This window comes from Dipodomys spectabilis, unplaced genomic scaffold (genome assembly GCF_019054845.1).
Source record: "Dipodomys spectabilis isolate Male_0828 unplaced genomic scaffold, ASM1905484v1 ptg000273l, whole genome shotgun sequence".
Classification (NCBI taxonomy): Eukaryota; Metazoa; Chordata; class Mammalia; order Rodentia; family Heteromyidae; genus Dipodomys; species Dipodomys spectabilis.
Window position 1 is genome coordinate 9482076 of NW_024870950.1, and position 21012 is coordinate 9503087.

Below are 21012 nucleotides of genomic sequence, written 5' to 3' on the forward strand. Positions count from 1 at the left end.
GCCTTCCACGCAGCTCTTCCAAACCTCAGACCCTTTTCTGGCCCCCGCCCTGACCAAACCTGCGCACGCGCGCTAGGCCCTCCCAGAAAGCCCAGATGGACAACACTGCGGGCAACGTCCTCAGGAACCCCTAGGCCGGGACTGGCCCCGACGCATTCCAGGCTGTGAAGGAGGGGCACCGCCCTCCTCTCAACCTCGCCTTTTTTCACGACACCAAGGGAACCTGTAGATTTCCCCCTTAACAACGGGCGACCCACTCAACTTTGGGGGCACTGGGATCACCTCGCCCCACTTTTCAATTAAAACCAAGGGGCATCGCGTCCCACTTCTTTCCTTAAACATGTGCTACCTGCCTCCTCAAACTGACTCATCCCAGTCTTTTTCGAGAAAGGGCACCCATCTTTTCTTCCCACATCGAAAAGGAACTGATCCCGCCTCTTCCTTCAGTGAAATCTATTTTCACTTCTTGCTCTCAGCTGAAAGGGATCCCTCTCCATTGCTTTCCTTAAGTAAGAGAAAAACTTGCACTGATCTCTACAACAAGAAATTAGGATCATCCCATCCCTAAACCAAGGAAGACTCAGCAGAGAAAGACCATCAGGAGAAACCTCGCCCCATCTACCCCCAAATTACCTCCCTCTCCCCCCCAAAACTCAACCTCTTCTATCACAAACCCAAAGAAAGCTTTCCCCGCCTTCCGCGCTCTCCAAGGCGGGGCGCCAGCTCGGGTTTTCCCGCTCTCCAAACCAGGGAACTAACGGGATCACCAACCAGGCACTCTGAATGGCTGGCGCAAGCTCCGCCCCTTGGCCCCCCACTGTGCGCGCTCGGGCATAGTCTTGGCCCCACCCCCTTCCTCGGCCCCGCCCATGTCTGACTCCGCCTCTCCAGCAGCGTCCGGCCCGGCCCGGCCCGGCCCAAACATTGTAGTTCAGCTAAGCTGAAGCCGCTGCGAGGCTGGACGACCCCGGCGCGCGGAGCTAGCGGGTGCAGGATCCATGGCGGGCGGGGAGGAGCACGGTGACGGGGAGCCAGTATCCGTGGTGACGGTGAGGGTGCAGTACCTGGAAGACACCGACCCTTTCGCATGTGCCAACTTCCCGGAGCCGCGCCGGGCCCCTACGTGCAGCCTGGACGGGGCGCTGCCTCTGAGTGCGCAGATACCTGCGCTGCACCGCCTGCTGGGGGCACCACTCAAGGTGAGGAGATTGCGAAGAAAAGTTGGGGTGATCTGGGTTCAGGTACCGCGCCTTACAGTGGGAGGTGCCTCTCCGGGAGAGGCTAGAGCGGGTGCTCTCCTGCCGGAAAGTCTTGGGCTGGGTCCGCTCCGCCGTTCCGCTCTCACGTTGAAGGGACCGGGCAGTTTGTGGTCTGCCCACCCTGGCTGCCCCTGGAAGTGAGCCTTCTCCCGGCCCCAAGAGGGGCTCGAGGCTCACCCTTGATTGCCAGGGCGGCTGCTGTGTAGGCTATAGCGGACCCCGGAGGCGAAGCCGAGATACCAGCTTCCACCTGCTTCAGGTGAAGGTGAGGGGCGGGACTTGGGGGAAGGGCGGAGCCAGGCGTTGGAGGTGTGGGCTGGGAATGGTGTCTGGAGGCTGAGTTGGGTGCTTGGCGGAGGGCGGGGGGGGGGGGGGACGGGAGGCGTGGCTCCTCTGCAGGTGGGGACTCGGCCTGACAGTGCGAGCCGCGGAGACTACTCAGGGTGAGGGGCATCCCCCGGAATCCGCCAACCCCCATAGCCCCGGGCTACGCCGAGCACGGCAGACTGCATCAGTGGAAAAGCCCTTTGAGTCACCACCCCCATCACCGCCGCCGGTGGAAATCAGGGGGGCGGGCCCGGCTAATTTTGAAATACCAGCCTGCCCTAGTTTGCTGGCGCCCCGAGGCCGACTTTGCACCGTATGGAGAGGCCCTTTTCCAGATGGCTTGCCGGACCTCCTCTCCCCTCCCCTCCTGCTCGCCGCCCTCAGCCCCCCGCAGGCAGCCCTTTCCGGCGCGCTGTTTCCGGGCTAAGACTGAGAGGCGAGCACCCCTCCTCCTCCCTGCCTCGGGTTCCCCGCCTGCTCCGACCCGAGGTGAAGAAGGGTGGGACTTGGGGCTGCTGCCTCAGCTGGGCGCCGAGTTGCGCAAACATGCCCCCTGAGCTCGGGGTCTCCCCTGGAATGTGCCCTGGGAGCCGGGCCCCCCAGCCCGCATTCCTCGCGCTGCGGCCAGCCCCGCCTCCGAGCGCGGGCGGAAGGGCTCGGGAGACGTATCCTGGGGAGTGGCGAGCGTCCTGTCAGAGCCCCTGCTTTCAAGCCACAGCTGGAAAGATGCAACACACCTCCAAAGTTTTGGTGCGGCCCCCTCTTGTCCTGTTCAGTTCAGTAGGGCCTGGTATCGTGTCCAGCCAGAGGTCACCCACCTGTCTCATTCGGTAGAGAAGGTGTGCTAAACAGAAAGAGGTGCTGCTCTGAGATAGTTTTGCCTTCAGGCCCCTGGAACTCTGTGCAAAAATAAAGTTTGGAGCTCTAGCGAGAAGACCGTTTTCTTCCCAACCCCCTGCTCTAGAACTCCCTTCTTTTCCTACTGAAGCAGGCCTGGTAGATAAACTGAAGTAAAGAGCTCAGAATCATCCCTTCTTCCTCATTTAGAAACCTGCATGTGCTTAGTTTGCACAAGGCCCCAGATTAGGATCCCTGGCAACACACACAGATAGAGAAAGAAAAAAAGCAGGCAAGCTTGGGCTAGGAGCATGGCTATCAATTGGTCCAGCACTTGCCTGGCCTGCTCCAGGCCTTGTCCAGCAATTTAGAAAGAGAGAGAAAACTTCCTCAGACACACACACACACACACACACACACACACATATACACACACACACACACACACCCAGGCATGGCTATCAATTAGTCCAGCACTTGCCTGGCCTGCTCCAGGCCTTGTCCAGCAATTTAGAAAAAGAGAGAGAAAACTTCCTCACACACACACACACTCACACACACACACACACACACACACACACAGGTGCCTTACCCTATTCTCTGACCCCTAACTAAGGACATTATAGAGCTCCATAGAGAATGTGTTTTAAGTTTACCACCCCAACTCTGTATTTTTTGGTGTGACCAAATTTGAGATCTCCCACCTAGAGCACCTAGGATTGCCCCTTCCCCCCCCCCCCCCCCCCCCCGGGAGGATTTGTGGAAGGCACACTAAAGAACACTAGTTCTTGGAGCCAGAAGTCCCTAGGGCTGACAGCTTTGCCAGTAATGGTCAGATGTACTGTGATGTGCTTGTCCCAAATATAAACTGTGACCACAGACCCAGAATAGAAGGCTAAACGAAGAGAGACTGAGAATAGGGCAGTAGCAGGGACATCAGTAAACTGAGGAAAGGGGTGCAGGGCTCTTCCTGCAGGAAATGCCAGCAGCTGGTTCTTCCCCTAGTACTATTAAGTGGGTGCCCCAAAAGCACTTATATGACTCAGGTCCGCCTTTCTAGGCTTCTAGAAGGGAAACCCAGGCAGGCTGTGGGACAGAAATAAATAATGCTTCATCCTGTGTATGGTTATCTAGTAGAGGAGAGGTCACAATCGAGAAACCTCTGCTCTCCCATGCTGGATACTGGCTTCCATCATTCCTGCAGACCCTGCACTCTTCCTGGGTATGTGCAGCGGCTGGCCCACTCTCTCCCTGGAGTTCCTCTCCCAATCCCTATTGGGCCTAGAGTTCCCCTTGGGAGCTCCCTTTTGAAACCATTCAGAGCTTGTCTGCCTGAGAAAGACTTGCTCATTTCCTCCAAGTCTAAGAGGAAGCTCCTAGCCACAGCCTGACTCATCTCCTGGCCTGGCTGATGAGGGGAGCCTGGCAGTGCCCTGGGCCAGGCCTAGTGTCCCCAGGAGAACTCAAGAGTGTCTTTCTCCTGTCTATGCTAAAGGTTTTTCTAGTCCCAGAACGTGCTCCTCACCCTAGGGAGAGGTAACCCTTTGGCATCTTTTCAGAGCTATTGATCCACCTTGCCTTTGGGGAAGGGCCTCAGAAGCCTCCCCTGAGAATCAGCCGTTGTCTAGTCTGGCCAACTCTGACTTCTCCCTAGCTTTGGGCAGAGGAACCTGAAGTGCTTCTCTGACCTTAGAGCAAAAGCCAGGGCAACCTTTGACTGTAAAGATGACCCTTACATATCCTGCCTTCCAGCAACTTTGTTTCCCCAGACACCTGAGGCTAAAGATCAGAATAGAACAAAGATGGTGCTATGCCCATATCCTGACCCTACTCCAACCCACTTTAGCCTCTGTTTACCCTCAGGGGCTCTTGTAATATGCGTCTATTCCTGAGCTCCAGAAATAGATGCCAACTGAAGGTGTCCCATAGAAATTTTTTTTTCTGTGTCAAGGATCAAGCCCAAGGCCAAGTGTGCTCTGTCACTGAGCTGCTTTCCCCCCCTCCTAAGGACTCTTAAGGGGATGAACGGAACTCTCTGGTCTTCTGCTATTAGAGTCTCTAGAAAGACTGTGAAAGATTAGGAATGAGAATAGGGGGTCTCTAAGCCTTCCTTGTAGCCAGCGCATTCCACCTACTGGTCCTTCTGGGCAGCACCCTGGTGAGGGACCCCATGACCTAGGTGCTGCAAGAGGTAGACACTGTTAAGAGTGTGCAAATGAGTTCCTTTGCTGAACTGGGAGGACCAGTTTGGGGTATTTGCAGAGTTGGGGAAGCTGAGTGGTGGCTGTCTCCAGCCTTTGGAAACACTGAAGACCCAGCCCTAACTCCACCTCCCCTTCAGGTTTCCATGGTGCACTTCCAAGACCCAAGCACCCAAGATCTAAATCAGTTAGGCCCCGATTCCATTCAAGGGTATGCTGCCTGGGGCAATTCACTGAATTTCTGAGCCTTGGTTTTCTCACCTGTAAAAAGATCTAGATATTAGGAGTCTAGTTATCTGATACTGAAGAGGCATAACAAATTCTGATTTCCATTTCATCTCATCCAGGAAGATGTGGTCTAGCTGGAGATGGAGACACTTGATAGCAAGAAAGGATGGTCTTCTGAGCCGAGGGAAAGGCAGTAATTATTTCCTAAAATAAGAATCTTTAAGCATGTAATTCTTTCCCCATCTCCCATGCACCTTGCATATTCATTCTCACCAGATTACACTGCTAGGGGGAAAAAAACTGGTGAGTACATGCCATCATCCAATATTAAACTGTACGAAAGCAAAGCATGGTGGTGCAAAGGCAGAAGACCCTGGATTTATTTATTTATTTGTTTGTTTATTTATGGTAGTACTGGAGTTGTTACTCAGGGCCTTGGGATTGCCTGTGCTTGAACCACACTTCCGGTCCTTTTTGCTTTAGGTTATTTTTCACATAGGATTTTGCTTTTTGCCTGGGGCAAGACTCTTGCTGGCCAGGATGACCCACACTCACAAGTGTTTCTACTTGTTTTGGCTCAGGATAACTTTTTCTTTGTTCCCCACTGGCCTTTGAACCTCAGAAGGCTCATAGCTGGGATTAAAGGCATGAGCCACTGTGCTCAGCCAGTGATCATGAATTTGAAGCTGGCCAGGGCTACATAACAAGACTCTGTCTTCAACATAAAATAAAACACATGAATCTATACGGGAGGGGACAGCTAATGGTTCAGTGGTATAATGCTTGTCTCGTACACACAATGCTCTGAGTTTGATCCCTTGTACTAAGTAAAAAGAAAAAAAAAATTGGGGGGTAGTATTGGAGTTAGAACTCAGGGCTTCACAAGCTAGTTCTTGTACTATGTCCCAGCCCTGAATAAAAAGTAATCATAATCATAACTAATGAGTTTAGGCTTTCAGAAGAGCCTGAGTGTGAGAGTAGTGGACCAGAGGCTGAGCCTGGGAAGAATGGGAATGTGGAATGGCTGTATCCCATGACAGAGACCAGAGAAGTGAGGAAGACAAGAGCCAGGATGGAGCTAATCGCAGAGACAGAGATTTGTGCTTGCTCAGGCCTGGCCCAGCCCCAGGGTGTGAGAAACAAGGACCAGAAAGTTGGCTCTCAAAATGATGACCCCAGGAGGGGGACAAGAGTGTGAGGGATAAGCACCATCTTGCTGGCAGGAAGTCTCCTTTTTTGGCTGTTGTCCAGGCCCTAGCCTCCACTCTCTACTTTGGAGGCACTAAGCTGGATGCTATCCCTGGACCTCCTCACTGTAAATGGACTGCCAGGACTGCTCAGGAGAAGTGATGAAGAGGAAAGGACTTAACTTGCTCAGCTGACGAGCCGGGAGAGGTAGAGGCTGAAGAGGCTGGAGAGGTAGACACTGAACTTTCAGACTCCCTGCCTAAATGGTATCCTCGAAGGAGAAAGCCATTCTGACTTAGCAGGGATGGAGCAGGAGCCCTCACTATGCGCATGTACAGCTTTGGCCAGTGCAGCCATATTTGATCTTATACCTTGGTGTGTAAGTGGTTACCAGATGTAATCTGATCAAGTTCCAGTGTTTACAGTGTTTATAGCAGTCCACCTCTCCCCATTCTTAGAGCCCATGAAAGCTGTGACTACATGTACTTGTTAGCTTTTTCTGTTTCTTTTCAGTACTGGGATTTGAACATAGGTCCTTGTACTTGCTTATCTTAGCTAGTATTCTACCTCCTGAGCCACACTTCTAACCCTGCTTTTTTTTTTTGTCAGTTGTGGGTCTTGAACTCTGGGCCTGGGTTCTGTCCCTCAGCTCTTCAGCTCAAGGCTAGCACTCTACCACTTGAGCCACAGCACCACTTCTAGTTTTCTGGTGATTAATTGGAGATAAGAGTCTCATGGACTTTCTTGCCCTGGCTGGCTTTGAACTGTGATCCTCAGATCTCAGCCTCCTGAGTAGCTAGGATTACAGGTGTGAGCCACCAGTGCCTGGCTCCAGCCCTGCTTTTTGCTGGTTACTTTGGAGATGGAGTCTGGTAAACACTTCTCTCTGGCTAGCTTCAAACTTCATCCACTAAAACTCAGCCTCCTGAGTAGCTAAAGATTACCAGCATGAATCACCAGTAAATGACTGTTTCAGAATCTTCTTTCTTTTTTCTTTCTTCCTCTCTCTCTCTCTTTTATTCCTTCTTTCTTTTTTGTGCCATTTTGGGGCTTGAACAGAGTTCAATACAGACACAGAGGGTGTCTGTATTGTCCTTGAGCCTCTTTGTGCTCAAGGCTAGTGCTCTACCACTTGAGCCACTGTGTCACTTCTGGCTTTGAGTAGTTTATTGGAGATAAGCGTATCTCAGGGACTTTTCTGCCTGTGCTGGCTTCTAACTGCAATCCTCAGATCTCAGCCTCCTGAGTAGTAGGATAACAGGCATGAGCCACTGGTGTCCTGCTCTTGAAGTTTCTGTCTTCTGTGTGGTAAAAGGAGGGGAAGGCAAGACATTATGGTTCCTGCTATGTCTTCTGCACCTAAAACCAGCCTGGTTCGTGAATGTTCGGATAAATGAGCTGTTTTATATGTGATCTCTGAGGAGGAAGTTGTAACTCTGCTGGAAGTTTGTTCTTCTAGGGTCCCCAAATTCTCCAGTCCAAGGCACAAGGAGACGCAGCTGGAGCGCGAGGGGGTGAGATGGGTAGGCTGTTGAGTCACTCTGTGGGTAAAGGGATCCGGAGAAATGTGAGGACTCCCTCAGCTGCGCTGAGTAAGTCGCACTAATTTTGAGGCACTGTTGCCTGTGACTAGTAGGGCCCCGGAGAAGATGACTCCGCTCTCTGGGAGGGGAAAGAGGCCAGGCCCGCCCAAGGCGCCCAGGGAAGGGCAGGCAGCCAGGCAGGAAGTGGGACAGAGAACAGGCTGGAGTGTTTGTCCTGTGTCCCATGTCCCAGGGCAAGGGGGGAGGGGAGTCACCCAAGGGCCCTATAAACTGCCAGGAAGGAGCCAGTTCAGGCTCGGAGGCCTGAGCAGGGGTGTTCTATAGACACAAGGGTAGGAGCTGGATTTTTTCTCCCTGGGGAACAAGAGTAGTTGGAATCCCTTGGGTAAAGTCTATAGCAGGACAGAGCTGATAAAATAATAAGACAAATGACTTGCCTGATAGGGAGACCAGAAGACCCTCCTCCCTCCCCGCTCCCTCGCCACCCCAGAGGTGGGCCCACTCTGGTCACAGCACCTTAAGGGTCAGTCACTCAAGCAGAAGAGACTTTGCTTAGCCCTCCCTGCACGGCAGCCCTGTGTCATGGGGGAAATGTCTGGAAGCTGTGCTGCCTAGAGTGTCTGGAGTCACTTCTTTATAAGTGCTTCACAAGGGGCCAAGCACCATACCTGGTAGGGGTGCAGTGGAACCAGCCTTGAGGGAGGGAAACATCAGAAGTGTACACATGGATGGAGTATGTGCCTTCCTCTTACAATTGTAGGTTTCAAGCCATGGTGCTAATGGCTTACATCTGTAATCCTTGTTACTTAGGAGGCTGAGATCTAGAGGATCATGGTTTGAAGCCAGCCCTCACAGAAAAGTCCTCCAGACTCCATCTCCAAAATAACCAGCAAAAAGCCAGGCTGGGGGTGTGGCTCAAATGATAGAACACTAGCCAGGCAAGCATGTGGCCTTGAGTTCAAACCCCAATGCTTACAAAAACAAAACAAAAAAACCCAAACCAACAACAAATGCAGGTTTTAGGATTCCACTGAAGACTAACTGGATCAGACCCCAAAATCTGAGGACTTGGTAGGACCATGGAGCATTGTAACTGGCAGCCCCCTTGGGGAGAGATCAAAGCTTCTGAGGCCTGGAGGGACAGGGGAGTCTACAAATCAGTTCTACTCTTCAGACACGTGGACTCACTGGATTTTGCTCCTCCCTGCACCTTCTCCAGGCTTTAATACTTCTTGGCTGCAGCTTATCACCCCACCCAACTGTAAGCTTCCTCAGAGATAGCAACTTCCTCTCCATGCCCCTTCCTCATTTATATTCACTAACAAACACTTGGTGACACCTACTCTGTACCAGGTGGTATACAAGCTAGACAGGCAGGGTGCCCAAATTAAGAGAACCCAGTTAAGGAGGAATGAGACTAGTATTGTTATAATGCCGTAAGACCTATGGAGAGGATACACAAACCAGAAATATGGTTCAGAAGGCTTTGCAAAAATGGCATCCAATCTAAACACTAAACAGTAGAAGAATGTTAGCTGGGAGAGGAGATGGCAAGAGACAGGTGGGCCCTGCACATAGTAGGAGCTTGAGAAACAACTGCTGGAGGAATACATAGCCTCTCTGCCATACCTCAGGGGTGTGTGTGTGTGTGTGTGTGTGTGTGTGTGTGTGTGTGTGTGTGTGTGTGTGTGTGTGTGTGAAACAACTGCTGGAGGAATACAGCCTCTCTGCCTTACCTCAGGGGTATGTGTGCGCACGCGCATGGCTATCAAGTTTGAGTCCCATATCAGGTGGTTTCATTTCTTTGGGCCTCTGGTGAGGCTGCCACATCATGGCCAGAGTTCAACTGCTGGAGGAATACATAGCCTCTCTGCCATACCTCAGGGGTGTGTGTGTGTGTGTGTGTGTGTGTGTGTGTGTGTGTGTGTGTGTGTGTGTGTGTGTGTGTGTGTGTGTGTGTGTGTGAAACAACTGCTGGAGGAATACAGCCTCTCTGCCTTACCTCAGGGGTATGTGTGCGCACGCGCATGGCTATCAAGTTTGAGTCCCATATCAGGTGGTTTCATTTCTTTGGGCCTCTGGTGAGGCTGCCACATCATGGCCAGAGTTCATTACAGACTATTAAATCTTGTGAACCAGGAAGTAAAGAGCAAGACTGAAGTGGTTGGGGTCCCCTATTTCCTTTCAAGGGCACCTAAGAGCCTCCTATGAAATCCCACATAGCCGGGTGCCGGTGGCTCACGCTTGTAATCCTAGCTACTCAGGAGGCTGAGATCTGAGAATTGAAGTGCAAAGCCAGCCTGGGCAAAAAGATCCGTGAGACTCTTATCTCCAATTAACCATCAGAAAACTGGAAGTGATGCCTTGAACTGATGAGTTGAGGGACAGTACCCAGGCCCAGAGTTCAAGCCCCATGACTGCCAAAAATTAAACCAAAAACCCACATCACAGAGGTTCCACTGCCTCCCAATAGCGCCACCATGTGGACCAATCCTTTAATGCATGAATTTTTAGGGGACATTCAACAAACAACTCCAGTCCCAGCCCTCACCTCTGCCTTTTGTCTCCAGCTGGAGGACTGTGCCCTACAAGTATCTCCCTCTGGATACTACCTGGACGCTGAGCTGTCGCTAGAAGAGCAGCGAGAGATGCTGGAGGGCTTCTATGAGGAGATCAGGTCAGAGCTGATGGGGCCAGGGAGCCCTTTCCCCTCCCTTTGAAAGGGTTTGGGCAAAGCCCTATCCTTGCCCCACCAGCTCAAGTGTCAGGAGCTGAGACATTTGATCTACAGCCTGGGCTATGGGTCACCTGCTTTCCCAGAGAACAGTGCCAGGGGAATCCCCAAGCCTGGCCAGTATAATCTACTGCCCAGGATGGAAGTAGGGGCTCTCACATACCTGAGATACCTGTGCTTGCACAAGCCCTCCTGTCTGACCAACCCTTGGGCCCTTGGAATAGCTGTTAGGAAGGAAGGAGTGGGGCCAGGGGTGGCTTGCAGGGTGGGACTCTGAAGAATGAATGAGCTGCTGACCTGGCTGCTTGATTTCAGCAAAGGGAGGAAACCCACCTTGATCCTGAGAACCCAGCTCTCTGTGAGGGTCAACGCTATCTTGGGTGAGTATGTGAAGGCTTCAGTGTTCAGCAGTCCCCACTATCCATCCCCCAGCCCCCCAATAACATAAGTGGCCTAGTTTCTTTGAGGCCTATGCTAGACATGGACAGAATCAATCAAAGCCCAGATGACCCCCCTGCTCTCCCCTGACAGTTCTTTCTAGAGCCAGAGCTGATGCCTTAGCTAGTATGTAATGATGATGGTAGTGGGGGGAGTCCAAAGCCAGGGAATGGAGGAGAGAGAAGTTTGAGATTACTAGAATCTTCTTTATGGTTGTGTGTCACTGGAAGAAGGTATCTGTGTCCCCTTGAGGGTTTCATGCTCACTCACTTCTTGCAGAAAAGTTGTACGGCTCCAGTGGCCCTGAGCTCCGCCGCTCCCTTTTCTCACTGAAGCAGATTTTCCAGGTGAGGCCCAGAGGTAGGCTGAGGGTGGGTGTCCCACAGTGGGTGTCCTAAACTCCCTCATGGTACCTTTAGGAAGACAAGGACCTGGTACCTGAATTTGTACACTCAGAGGGGCTGAGCTGCCTGATCCGCGTGGGTGCTGCTGCTGACCACAACTACCAGAGCTACATCCTTCGAGGTTCGCCCTACTGTCCTGCTCCCCTGGTCACCTTTGCCTCCCCATTCCCAACTGACCTCTTCTTATTCCTGTGTTCCCAGCACTGGGCCAGCTGATGCTTTTCGTGGATGGGATGCTGGGGGTGGTGGCCCATAGTGAGACAGTGCAGTGGCTGTATACACTGTGTGCCAGTCTGGTAAGTGGCCCTTGCACACCCAGTCATGCATGCTTTTCTCATTGCTTCCTCCTGAGCCTGTTTCTTCTTCTGCAAAGTGGGCTGGAATGGACTGAGTCTGAGGCCCCTCAGCCTACAAAGCCCTCCCAGGCCTAGGGCTGGAGCCCAAGTCTTTCTACCTAGATTTCTCTCTTGGTCTCGCCTCACGAGCTCTTCCACAGACATGGTCTGGCTTAAGCCCCTCTCACATGTGGTGACTTCTCTCCCTTCCCTCCAAGTCCCGCTTAGTGGTGAAGACCGCCCTGAAGCTGCTGCTGGTGTTTGTGGAATACTCTGAGAACAACGCGCCTCTTTTCATCCGGGCAGTCAACTCTGTGGCCAGCACCACCGGTCAGAGCCTGTCTATCCAACTCTCCTCCTCCAATTGAGAGCCCTCTCTCCTCCCTGCCTGCCCCCTGACTGCTCCCATTTCTATGTGGTAGGTGCTCTTCCCTGGGCCAATCTGGTGTCCATCCTAGAGGAGAAGAATGGTGCTGACCCAGAGCTGTTGGTGTACACCATCACCCTCATCAATAAGGTATGGGCTGGCGACCAGGTGCCGACTGAGTACCTGTGGGTCCTGACCTGTGGCCCCTACGAACCTTAACCTTGGCTTCCTGTGCTCTCCCTTCAGACGCTGGCTGCACTGCCTGACCAAGACTCCTTCTACGATGTGACAGATGCTCTAGAGCAGCAGGGTATGGAGACACTGGTCCAGCGTCATTTGGGCACCCCTGGTACAGATGTGGACCTGCGTACACAGCTTATGCTCTATGAGGTAGGCCAGAAGTGGGAGGATGTAAAGGAGAAGTGCATTTCCCCAGTACCCAGTCTAACTACTGAACCTAGATGCTTGCTTACATTCTGGCCACCTCCATTAGAGTGCCCTTCGGTTGGAGGATGGGGACATGGAGGAAGCAGCAGCAGCAGCTGCAGCAGGTGGCCGGCGGGAGCGGCGAAAGCCATCTTCAGAGGAGGGGAAGAGGAGCCGCAGATCTCTGGAAGGGGGTGGCTGTCCTGTGCGTGCTCCAGAAGCTAGGTAAGTAAGGGCCTGGGTGGATGAGGAGTGAATGGCCAGGTTTGGCGCTATCTGCTGACAGGCCTTGCCTCTAGCTCCACAGGCCCTGCCTCCCCAACTGGCCCCATCTCAACTGGCCCTGCTCCACGGACAAGCCCCACCTCCAGCTCTGCAAGCCCTGCTTCTGTTATCACCTCTGTGAACCTCTTTCCTGCCATTTCCATGGCGTCCTCAGTGGACAGCTCCTGTGAGAGAAGCATCTACAAGTAAGGAGGGAGAAAGGGGTGACCCCCAATGTCCTATCTCCAGCTGTCCCTCCACTTTGTGCCCCTCCATGGGCCCTCAGCCTCCTCTGCCCAAACGCGTGCTTTCTCTCTTTCCAGACTTCACCAAACTGCTCCCATTTGGTAAGTGACTGCTAGGGGGTGAGGTTCGGCTGTGACTGGACCTCCTCCTGTGGCTTTTCTTTATCTCCTTCCATTGTTCCACCTGCCTTTGCCTCTTGTCATCTGTCTCCCTGTAGCCTCCCATCTCTGTTTCTCTCTCACTCCTGATCACTGCTGCACCCTGTCCAGCTTCATGTCAGTCTTCCATTTCCAGTTTCCCCATATCCTGCCACCCTCATCCCTCCTCTCCTTCCCTGTGGCTGGGAAGGAACCCTTTCCAGCTCTGTGTGGGATCAAACCAATGGGCCTTGGGCTGGAGCCAGCACCATAGTTACCATCTCTTCCTCTTATCCCCTTACCCAGCGCCCCTGAGAGCCCACCTGTCCCTCAGTCCCCTATGGGGCAGGTCAGGCTAGAGTAAGTACAGAAGCCAGCCTGCCAAACCTGCCTTGTGCTCAGGGCTTCAGCATTGCTGCTCCAACAGGGATTTCATTTGTCCTCTACTACCATAGCTGGGGGGGGTGGAGGAGAGAGGAGGCGGGGCAGCCTCTTGGCTCCTCCCTCTTCCAGTCTTTAGTAACCCCCAAACTAAGCACTAAGAAGCATCCCACTGTGGTCTTAGAGGTCCTTATGCTTCTAATAATATCTTAACAACTTAGACCAGAGATGGGGAGTTGGAAATAGGGCAGGGAGGTGATCTAGGGTGCTGTGTGGTGTGGAGGGTAATAGAGCAACCTAAGGCGAAAAGAAAGGCAGAGACTGAAGGCCAGCAGAGGCTAGAGAGGCCAGAAAGAAACACTGGATCACATTCATTATTCCAACATAAACAGTGCTTGCCACTTCCCAGGTGTGCTTCTAGACATAGCTTCCAGAAGCTGCCAGACAGGCCAAGAGGGAGAGAGTATGATGTGCCCATTGTGATAGCTGTCCTCTTCCTATGGTCTGATGGCTCTTGTCTAGAATCAGGACAGTAAACACAAAGGTTGCAAGTAGATGCTAAGTACATCTCCCTGTACTTTGGCCTAGGATTGCTGGATTGGTAGTTAATTCTCCCCGTAAGAAGACTGAACAGAGGCTGGCTTGGGGTGGCAGGGGTCTGCTCAGTGCATGGAATGTTCCCTGTGCCTGTGTGTGCCTGCAGTTGAGGGCAGTGCCTAGGAATTCAGCAAGGCATGTGCATCACCTTGGGCTAGGCTTGTGTCAGACACTGTCACTGACAAGTACTTCCCCTCAGAGCCCGGTTCCTGGAGAATGTGGCAGCAGCAGAAACTGAGAAGCAGGCTGCACTGGCCCAGGGCCGGGCAGAGGCACTGGCTGGGGCCATGATGGATGAGGCTGATGGGTCCTCAGGTGAGTAGTTTGTAGGTACAATGCCCTGTTCTTTCTTGCCCCACACAAGGCATGAGGCTAACAGCTGCTTTCTTCTTGCTAGGCACCCGGGAACTCTGGGATTCCCCAGAGCCAGCCCCTGTACCCAGAACACCCCAGAGCCCTGTGTCCCGAATCCTACTCCAGGCTCAGCGGAGTCTTGAGCCAGAGGTCACGGAGCCACTGATTCCATCAAGCCCCAAGGCTGAGCCCATCCATGATCTCCCTACCCGTGTACCCAAGCTGTGCATTGGGGACCTAGACTTCTCAGACCTGGGGGAAGATGAAGACCAGGACATGCTAAATGTGGAGCCTGTGGAAGCTGGAAAAGGGATCCCACCCCCACCTCCCTTAATCTCTGGAGGCCCCCCACCTCCTCCTCCACCACCTCTCCCACCCATCAAAGGACCCTGCCCACCCCCCCCACCGCTGGCTGCCCCTCCTCCCCACTCAGCACTTGATGGGCCAGCCATCCCCACCAAGAGGAAGACAGTAAAACTTTTCTGGCGGGAGCTAAAGCTGGCTGGGGGACAAGGGAGCTCTGGAAGCCACTTTGGACCCTGCTCTACCCTGTGGGCCTCCCTGGAGCCTGTCACTGTGGATACAGCCCGGCTGGAACATCTGTTCGAGTCTCGAGCCAAGGACATACTACCCTCCAAGGTAAACGTCCTAAAAGTGGGAGGAATGAGCTCAAAGGACTGAGCCCTTGGAGCTAGTCCCTGATTTCTCCATATGGGGAGAGCTGAGATCAACAATGGAAAGGAACTTGTCTAAGAGGTTCAGTAAGAGCCTTCACTAGAAGCTCAAGGCAGCTCAGTACCTTACCTGTCCTATATCACCAGTTCTGGGATCACTGGGCCATTTAGAGGATGTTGGAGTTGCTTGTTGAGATTATTGCCCCAGCTAGTCCCTTCATTTTGCTCTGCCCTTCCCCTAACCTTGCAGAAAGCTGGTGAGGGCCGCCGGACAATGACCACAGTACTAGACCCCAAACGCAGCAACGCCATCAACATTGGCCTAACCACGTTACCACCTGTACATGTCATTAAGGCTGCCCTGCAAAACTTTGATGAGTTTGCAGTCAGCAAGGATGGCATTGAGGTAAGGACACTTGACCCTTCAGATGTGAAAAGGGAGATGGAAAGCCTGGCCCTGTCCTTTGGTCAGTGAGTGTTTCCGATCAGCATTGGTGAACATGGGCCTGCCATTTCTGCTGGGATTCCCCTAGAACCTGAGGCATCTCCCAGATGCCTGAGCTAATGCCCAAAGCCTCAGGCCAGAAATAAGGGGTGATGGTTGCATCTTCAGAAACTACTGACCATGATGCCCACGGAGGAGGAAAGGCAAAAGATTGAGGAAGCCCAGTTGGCCAACCCTGATCTACCGCTGGGTCCAGCTGAGAATTTCTTGATGACACTTGCCTCCATTGGGGGCCTGGCTGCCCGCCTACAACTCTGGGCTTTCAAGCTAGACTATGACGGCATGGAACGGGTATCTGGATTGTGGAGTGGGATAGGTGGTGGGGATAGGTGGATGATAACCATGTATTCTAAGCACCCCGGGTCTCCCATCACAGGAAATCGCAGAGCCACTGTTTGACCTGAAAGTGGGCATGGAACAGCTGGTGCAAAATGCCACCTTCCACTGCATCCTAGCTACCCTGCTGGCTGTGGGCAACTTCCTCAATGGCTCCCAGGTGAGTGAAAGAACACGGAGACAAGGGATCAGGGCTCCAGAGTGAGCCAGCCCCAGGCTCATACCGTGTCCTTTCAGAGCAGTGGCTTTGAGCTGAGCTACCTGGAGAAGGTATCAGAGGTAAAAGACACAGTACGCCGGCAGTCCCTGCTATACCATCTCTGCTCCCTGGTGATCCAGACACGGCCTGATTCCTCCGACCTCTACTCAGAAATCCCTGCCCTGACCCGCTGTGCCAAGGTTAGCATCAGCCAGAGATTCCAAGACTAGCCAGGGCTTGAGGGAGCACAGCTCCCTGGGCTGGCTCCTCCTCTTCTCATTTGCTGATGTGCCAGGGCTTGCTCAGGCTACAGGTGTGTCAATTGTATTCCCTGCCACAAATGTTTTTTTTCTTGGCATAGCCATGCCTACAGTCTTGGGGTCTGTTTAGCTGCCATTTCCTCCAAGACGCCTTCTCTGTTCACAAGTGGATCCAATGGATTTGTATGTTTCTTATGTCAAACTGTGAGCTTTTTGTTGAGATGTGAGTCTCAGTATGTTGCTCAGGTGTCACTCTTGCCTCAGCCTCCCTCCCAGCCTATGAGCTTTTGAAAAGCATAGACTGAACCTCAGCTGTCTCTAGGGCCCAGGCTGGTCAGCTCCATACAAGCTATCTTGACGCCAGGCAGTGTCTCATCTATGGGGGGACAGCATATATACCTACTTTCTTTTCCAGGTGGATTTTGAGCAACTGACAGAGAACCTGGGGCAGCTGGAGCGCCGGAGCAAGGCAGCTGAGGAGAGTCTACGGAGCTTGGCTAAACACGAACTAGCCCCAGCTCTACGTGCCCGCCTCACCCATTTCCTGGCCCAGTGTGCCCGCCGTGTTGCCATGCTGAGGGTTGTGCACCGCCGAGTCTGTAACAGGTAAGGCATGGGCCCAGGGAGAGAGGACGGCTGCCGCCATCTCTCAGACACCAAGCAGGATTCATGGTCACCTCAACTCACCTAGGTTCCATGCCTTCCTGCTCTACTTGGGCTACACTGCACAGGCAGCTCGGGAAGTGCGCATCATGCAGTTCTGCCACACTCTGCGAGAGTTTGCACTTGAGTATCGGACTTGCCGAGAACGGGTTCTACAGCAGCAGCAGAAGCGGGCCACGTACCGGGAACGCAACAAGACCCGGGGACGCATGATCACAGAGGTGGATGTCTTTTTAGGTCTTGACTGCCATGCCCACAGTTGCCCTTCCCTGATCCCAGCTCATCTTTCTCCCTTCTCCAGACAGAGAAGTTCTCAGGGGTGGCTGGGGAAGTCCCCAGCAACCCATCTGTTCCAGTGGCAGTGGGCAGTGGGCCAGGCCGGGGTGATGCTGACAGTCACGCCAGTATGAAGAGTCTGCTGATCAGCAGGCCTGAGGACACCACACATAACCGCCGCAGCAGAGGTGCGATTCATAGCTGCTGGGAGAAATGGGTTCTTGGGCCACCCTGACTTCACTTTGCTATCTGGTCTCCCTCAGGCATGGTCCAGAACAGTTCCCCAATCACACACCCAGCAGTGGGGTCCTCTACTGCACCTCCTGAAGAGCCCTCAGGCTCCAGTTTACCCAGTGACACATCCGATGAGATTATGGACCTGCTGGTGCAGTCAGTAACCAAGAGCAGTCCTCGTGCCTTAACTGCTCGGGAAAGGAAACGTTCCCGTGGCAACCGCAAGTCTTGTAAGTACCCCAGCCCCCACCCCAAGCCCACCACCTTAGACCCATAGATCACTCCAACCCTGCTTTGTCCCTGCAGTGAGAAGGACGCTGAAGAGTGGGCTTGGAGACGAACTGGTGCAGGCACTGGGACTGAGCAAAGCTGCTGGCCTGGAGGTGTGAAGGGGCTGACTTCAGGATACCTGTCTGGATGCTCTTGCAGTATGAGATACTAGAGTGAAAAGGGCTCTACGCAGCCATCTGGTCCCAGAACCCTGTGTCCATGGGCCAGTGCCTTGAGCAGTATTAGGATGTATGTGGAGATGTGTGTGTGTGTGTGTGTGTGTCCATTTCCCTACTCAGGGAGAAAAATAAAGTTTTCCTACTTAGTCAAGAGCACTTTCTTCTTTCAAGTTTCTCACAAAGCTGGGCCTGTAGCCTTGTCCTTCATCATTGCCACACAGCCATTTGCCATATTGTAAGTCATTTATTTAACAATCCTATGCTGTAGGCCGCTTATGGCCCTTGGACTAGGCCCTCGTAGCTCCAGGCATGAGAGGCATATATCCTGAGAGCTAGCCAGTGCCTAGCAGCCTGTGGCCACATCAATGGCTATAGCCGTTTCATCTGCCGCCGCTCCTGTCGGCGCTGCCGTTTCTCATTTTGCTCTGGTGCTGGTGAGCCACTGTCTGCTGTGAACCAGGGTCCCAACACATTTACCCACAAAAGGTAAAGGGCCCGGCCAGGAGCCTAGGGGAGAAAAGGTAACTTGAGGCTACGTACAAAGAAGGAAGACTGGGGAGGGTTACATGCTTAGAGTCTCCTCCAGACTACGCACCAGAAGCCAGAAGGACCAGATGTACAGGGAGAAGCAGCTGAGAACCTGCACAATGGCTGTCAGTAGAATCACATCTTTAAGGTGCCTGTGGATAGAAGAGAGGCTGCCAAAGACAGTAGGTGGGCCCATTTGGCTCCCTTCCACTCTACTCAAGTTGTAAGTAGCTGTGGGTCTTGGGCCCTCAGGTTCCAGAGCCCCAGTCCTGGGGCCGCTCACCTGGGCTGGCGGTGGGGGACACTCACTCTGCCATGCCCTGCTCCATGTTGAGGTCCATGCCACCATCCATCAAGGCCCCATCCTCAGAGAAGGCTGCCCGAGCCATTGAGCTCATAGAGTGGTAGCTGGCCCCATACACTGCCAGACTAAAGCCCAGGGCCATCTGCAGACCAAAAACAGGGGTATCAAAGGGCAGCCACTGACCCTACACTCAATTACCTTCCAGGGATGCAAACACTTACCCAAGCCCAAAATGAGGCAGATGAATAGAAGAAGACCAAGGTTACAAGGCAGTAAATGGCCTGCAAACAAAGAGAGAGTCAGGGTTGAGTTGAAAGCTTATCTCCAAACTACAAACTTCTTTCAAGATTCTCTCAACTCTGACCATGAATTAAGCCAGGCTTTGGGAGAAGCTAGGTAGTTCTGGGGTAGAAGGAAGGGCCCTGCTTCCTGACTTTAAATAATCAGATTTGACTCTCAAAGCCAAGTCTGCCTGTGTACCTGGGGTGGGAAGGCCAACCATTTTCTTTTTTTTGTCAGTCATGGGGCTTGAATTCTGGGGCCTGGGCACTGTCCCTCAGCTCTTGATCTCAAGGCAAGTGCTCTACCATTTGAGCCAAAGCGCCATTTGCGATTTTTTGGTGGTTAATTGGAGATAAGAGTCTCGGACTTTCCTGCTCGGGCTGGCTTTTCATCATGATCCTCAGATCTCAGCCTCCTTGGTAGCTAGGATTACAGGTGTGAGCCACTGGCACCCGACACATTTTTTTTAATTTTTATTTTTTGTTGGGATTTACTTTCACTAATTAGCACTTTCTCTGTGCCTGAATCCTTTCTCATTCCTGTGTGTTTTTTGGGATGAGAGGAGTATCCTGAATTGAATCAGGGTAAGTGACACACTACTGAACTAAATAAAGCCCTGCTTTTCTTTTCCTTTTTCTTTTTTTTTGGGGGGGGGGTCTGGTCGTGGGGCCTGAACTCTGGGCCTGGGCGCTATCCCTCAGCTCTTCAGCTCAAGGCTAGTGCTCTACCACTTGAGCCACAGCGCCACTTCCGGCTTTTTTCTTTTTGTTTATGTGGTGCTGAGGAATCGAACCCAGGGCCTTGAGCATGCAAGGCAAGCGCTCTACCACTGAGCCACCTTCCCAGCCCTTTTTTTTTTTTTTGAGACAAGAGAAGAGCCTTTGCTGCCCAGGATGTCAGAAAACTCTTGATCATCCTGCTTCAGACTCCCAAACTGCTATCACAGGCATGCACCATCACATCTAGCCTCTGCTCCATACTTTTTTTTTTTTTTAATGTTCTTTGCTGGAGCTTTGGCCATATAAGAGTATTTGTGTTCAAGTGCACCTGGGAGCTCCCTTCTTGGGGCAAAATAGTTTTCCTAGCTAATCCAAGGGCCTTTTCCTCTTTCAAGGTTGCCACTAGGCTAGGCCTGTAGGAAGAAATAGAATAGAACTATCTCCCGGTTCTATATGGTACAGCTATTAGATGGTGTCCATACTCATCAAACAGGCTGATGACTGTGGGGCTATGAATAAATATAGAAGAAAGGAGGCAATTACTTACGTTGGCCCCTAGAATGATCCGCAGGTAGAACTTTAGGGTTTCTCTATTCTCTTCATATATCTGCTTCTTCCCTCTAGTGCCCACCTTGCCTTTGGGCTGTAGAGGGATGATAAAATGCTGTGAGAGCTATTCTCAGCCATAGTCCTCCTCACTCCCCGTACCAACTTGGCTAGCTACCAAGTTCCACCTGCACCTCAGCGAGATCCTCCTCATGCTCAAACGGTCCCCGGGATGTCCACCCTTCTTCCAAGCGTGTCTAGAGCTGACATCCATCTTTACAGCACTCTGCTATGATCGCCTCCTGCTCACCCTGAAACAATCCAATTTGGGCTAATACCTTCTCTAGCTACCCTGGTAAAGTCCAGCTTTTGGCTGGAGGCACTCCCTGGGTGGAGGTGAACGGCGCCCCTCTCCAGCCGAGGCTGGAGTAGCTCTACTCTGGTCTTTCGCCGCCATCTCCGTTCCCCAACACCCTCACTCTACTACAATCGGCCATTGGATGGCGCCCCTTCTGGCCCACTCCAAATTCCTCTTCACTCTCCTAGCCCCGGGAGCGTTTTGCTGATGTGAACCCCTCCCTAATTTCACTCCTTACCGCCATGGTGCAAAGCAAATACCCAGTCAGAGAAACAAGAGCGGGAAGCTGACACCACAGTCACTAGACACCACATCGGCAGACCATGCACTTCCGGTGCAGACCAACGCCGTCAGGATCTTGGACGGAAGTGGAGTCCACTTCCTTCCCAAGCCCCACCCCCAGCGTGAGCCA

At 52.8% G+C, this 21012-nt stretch overlaps 2 protein-coding genes across 6 annotated transcripts; one reads left to right on the top strand and one right to left on the bottom strand.

The window, feature by feature from the left end:
- Nucleotides 1-912: 912 nt before the first annotated feature.
- Fhod1 (formin homology 2 domain containing 1) lies at nucleotides 913-18002 on the top strand. Its single transcript, XM_042700847.1, has 22 exons — nucleotides 913-1199; nucleotides 10155-10261; nucleotides 10634-10698; nucleotides 11036-11103; nucleotides 11176-11281; nucleotides 11362-11456; nucleotides 11714-11825; nucleotides 11918-12012; nucleotides 12109-12252; nucleotides 12356-12513; nucleotides 12588-12758; nucleotides 14113-14228; nucleotides 14311-14906; nucleotides 15192-15347; nucleotides 15555-15737; nucleotides 15823-15942; nucleotides 16020-16181; nucleotides 16657-16847; nucleotides 16933-17125; nucleotides 17206-17368; nucleotides 17444-17644; nucleotides 17721-18002. Exons 1-22 carry the CDS (start codon nucleotides 999-1001, stop codon nucleotides 17801-17803), a joined length of 3486 nt encoding a protein of 1161 aa, XP_042556781.1. The 5' UTR covers nucleotides 913-998; the 3' UTR covers nucleotides 17804-18002.
- Nucleotides 18003-18090: 88 nt separating this feature from the next.
- Nucleotides 18091-20955, bottom strand: Tmem208 (transmembrane protein 208). 5 transcript variants are annotated; one of them, XM_042700856.1, is made up of 7 exons: nucleotides 20839-20955; nucleotides 20421-20553; nucleotides 20244-20339; nucleotides 18917-18976; nucleotides 18701-18837; nucleotides 18459-18543; nucleotides 18091-18370 (listed from the first exon to the last, which is right to left on the bottom strand). In XM_042700856.1, the coding sequence occupies exons 2-7, from the start codon at nucleotides 20514-20516 to the stop codon at nucleotides 18233-18235; spliced, it is 612 nt and encodes a 203-aa protein (XP_042556790.1). In that variant the 5' UTR covers nucleotides 20517-20553; nucleotides 20839-20955; the 3' UTR covers nucleotides 18091-18232. The 5 variants fall into 5 exon arrangements, with proteins under 5 accessions (XP_042556790.1, XP_042556791.1, XP_042556793.1 ...); XM_042700857.1 differs by lacking the exon at nucleotides 20421-20553 and having other exon boundaries at nucleotides 20839-20954; XM_042700859.1 differs by lacking the exon at nucleotides 20839-20955 and having other exon boundaries at nucleotides 20437-20513.
- Nucleotides 20956-21012: the final 57 nt, after the last annotated feature.

Excerpts from the sequence above, each read along its gene's own strand:
- Fhod1 (XM_042700847.1), top strand. The coding sequence starts at position 999 with ATGGCGGGCGGGGAGGAGCACGGTGACGGGGAGCCAGTATCCGTGGTG. Across the intron at positions 10,262-10,633 it reads GGCTTCTATGAGGAGATCAG|CAAAGGGAGGAAACCCACCT; the intron begins GTCAGAGCTGAT and ends GCTTGATTTCAG. Across the intron at positions 15,738-15,822 it reads ACTATGACGGCATGGAACGG|GAAATCGCAGAGCCACTGTT; the intron begins GTATCTGGATTG and ends CTCCCATCACAG.
- Tmem208 (XM_042700856.1), bottom strand. The coding sequence starts at position 20,516 with ATGGATGTCAGCTCTAGACACGCTTGGAAGAAGGGTGGACATCCCGGG. Across the intron at positions 18,838-18,916 it reads CTGCCTCATTTTGGGCTTGG|ATGGCCCTGGGCTTTAGTCT; the intron begins GTAAGTGTTTGC and ends TTTGGTCTGCAG. Across the intron at positions 18,371-18,458 it reads TCTGGTCCTTCTGGCTTCTG|GCTCCTGGCCGGGCCCTTTA; the intron begins GTGCGTAGTCTG and ends TTTCTCCCCTAG.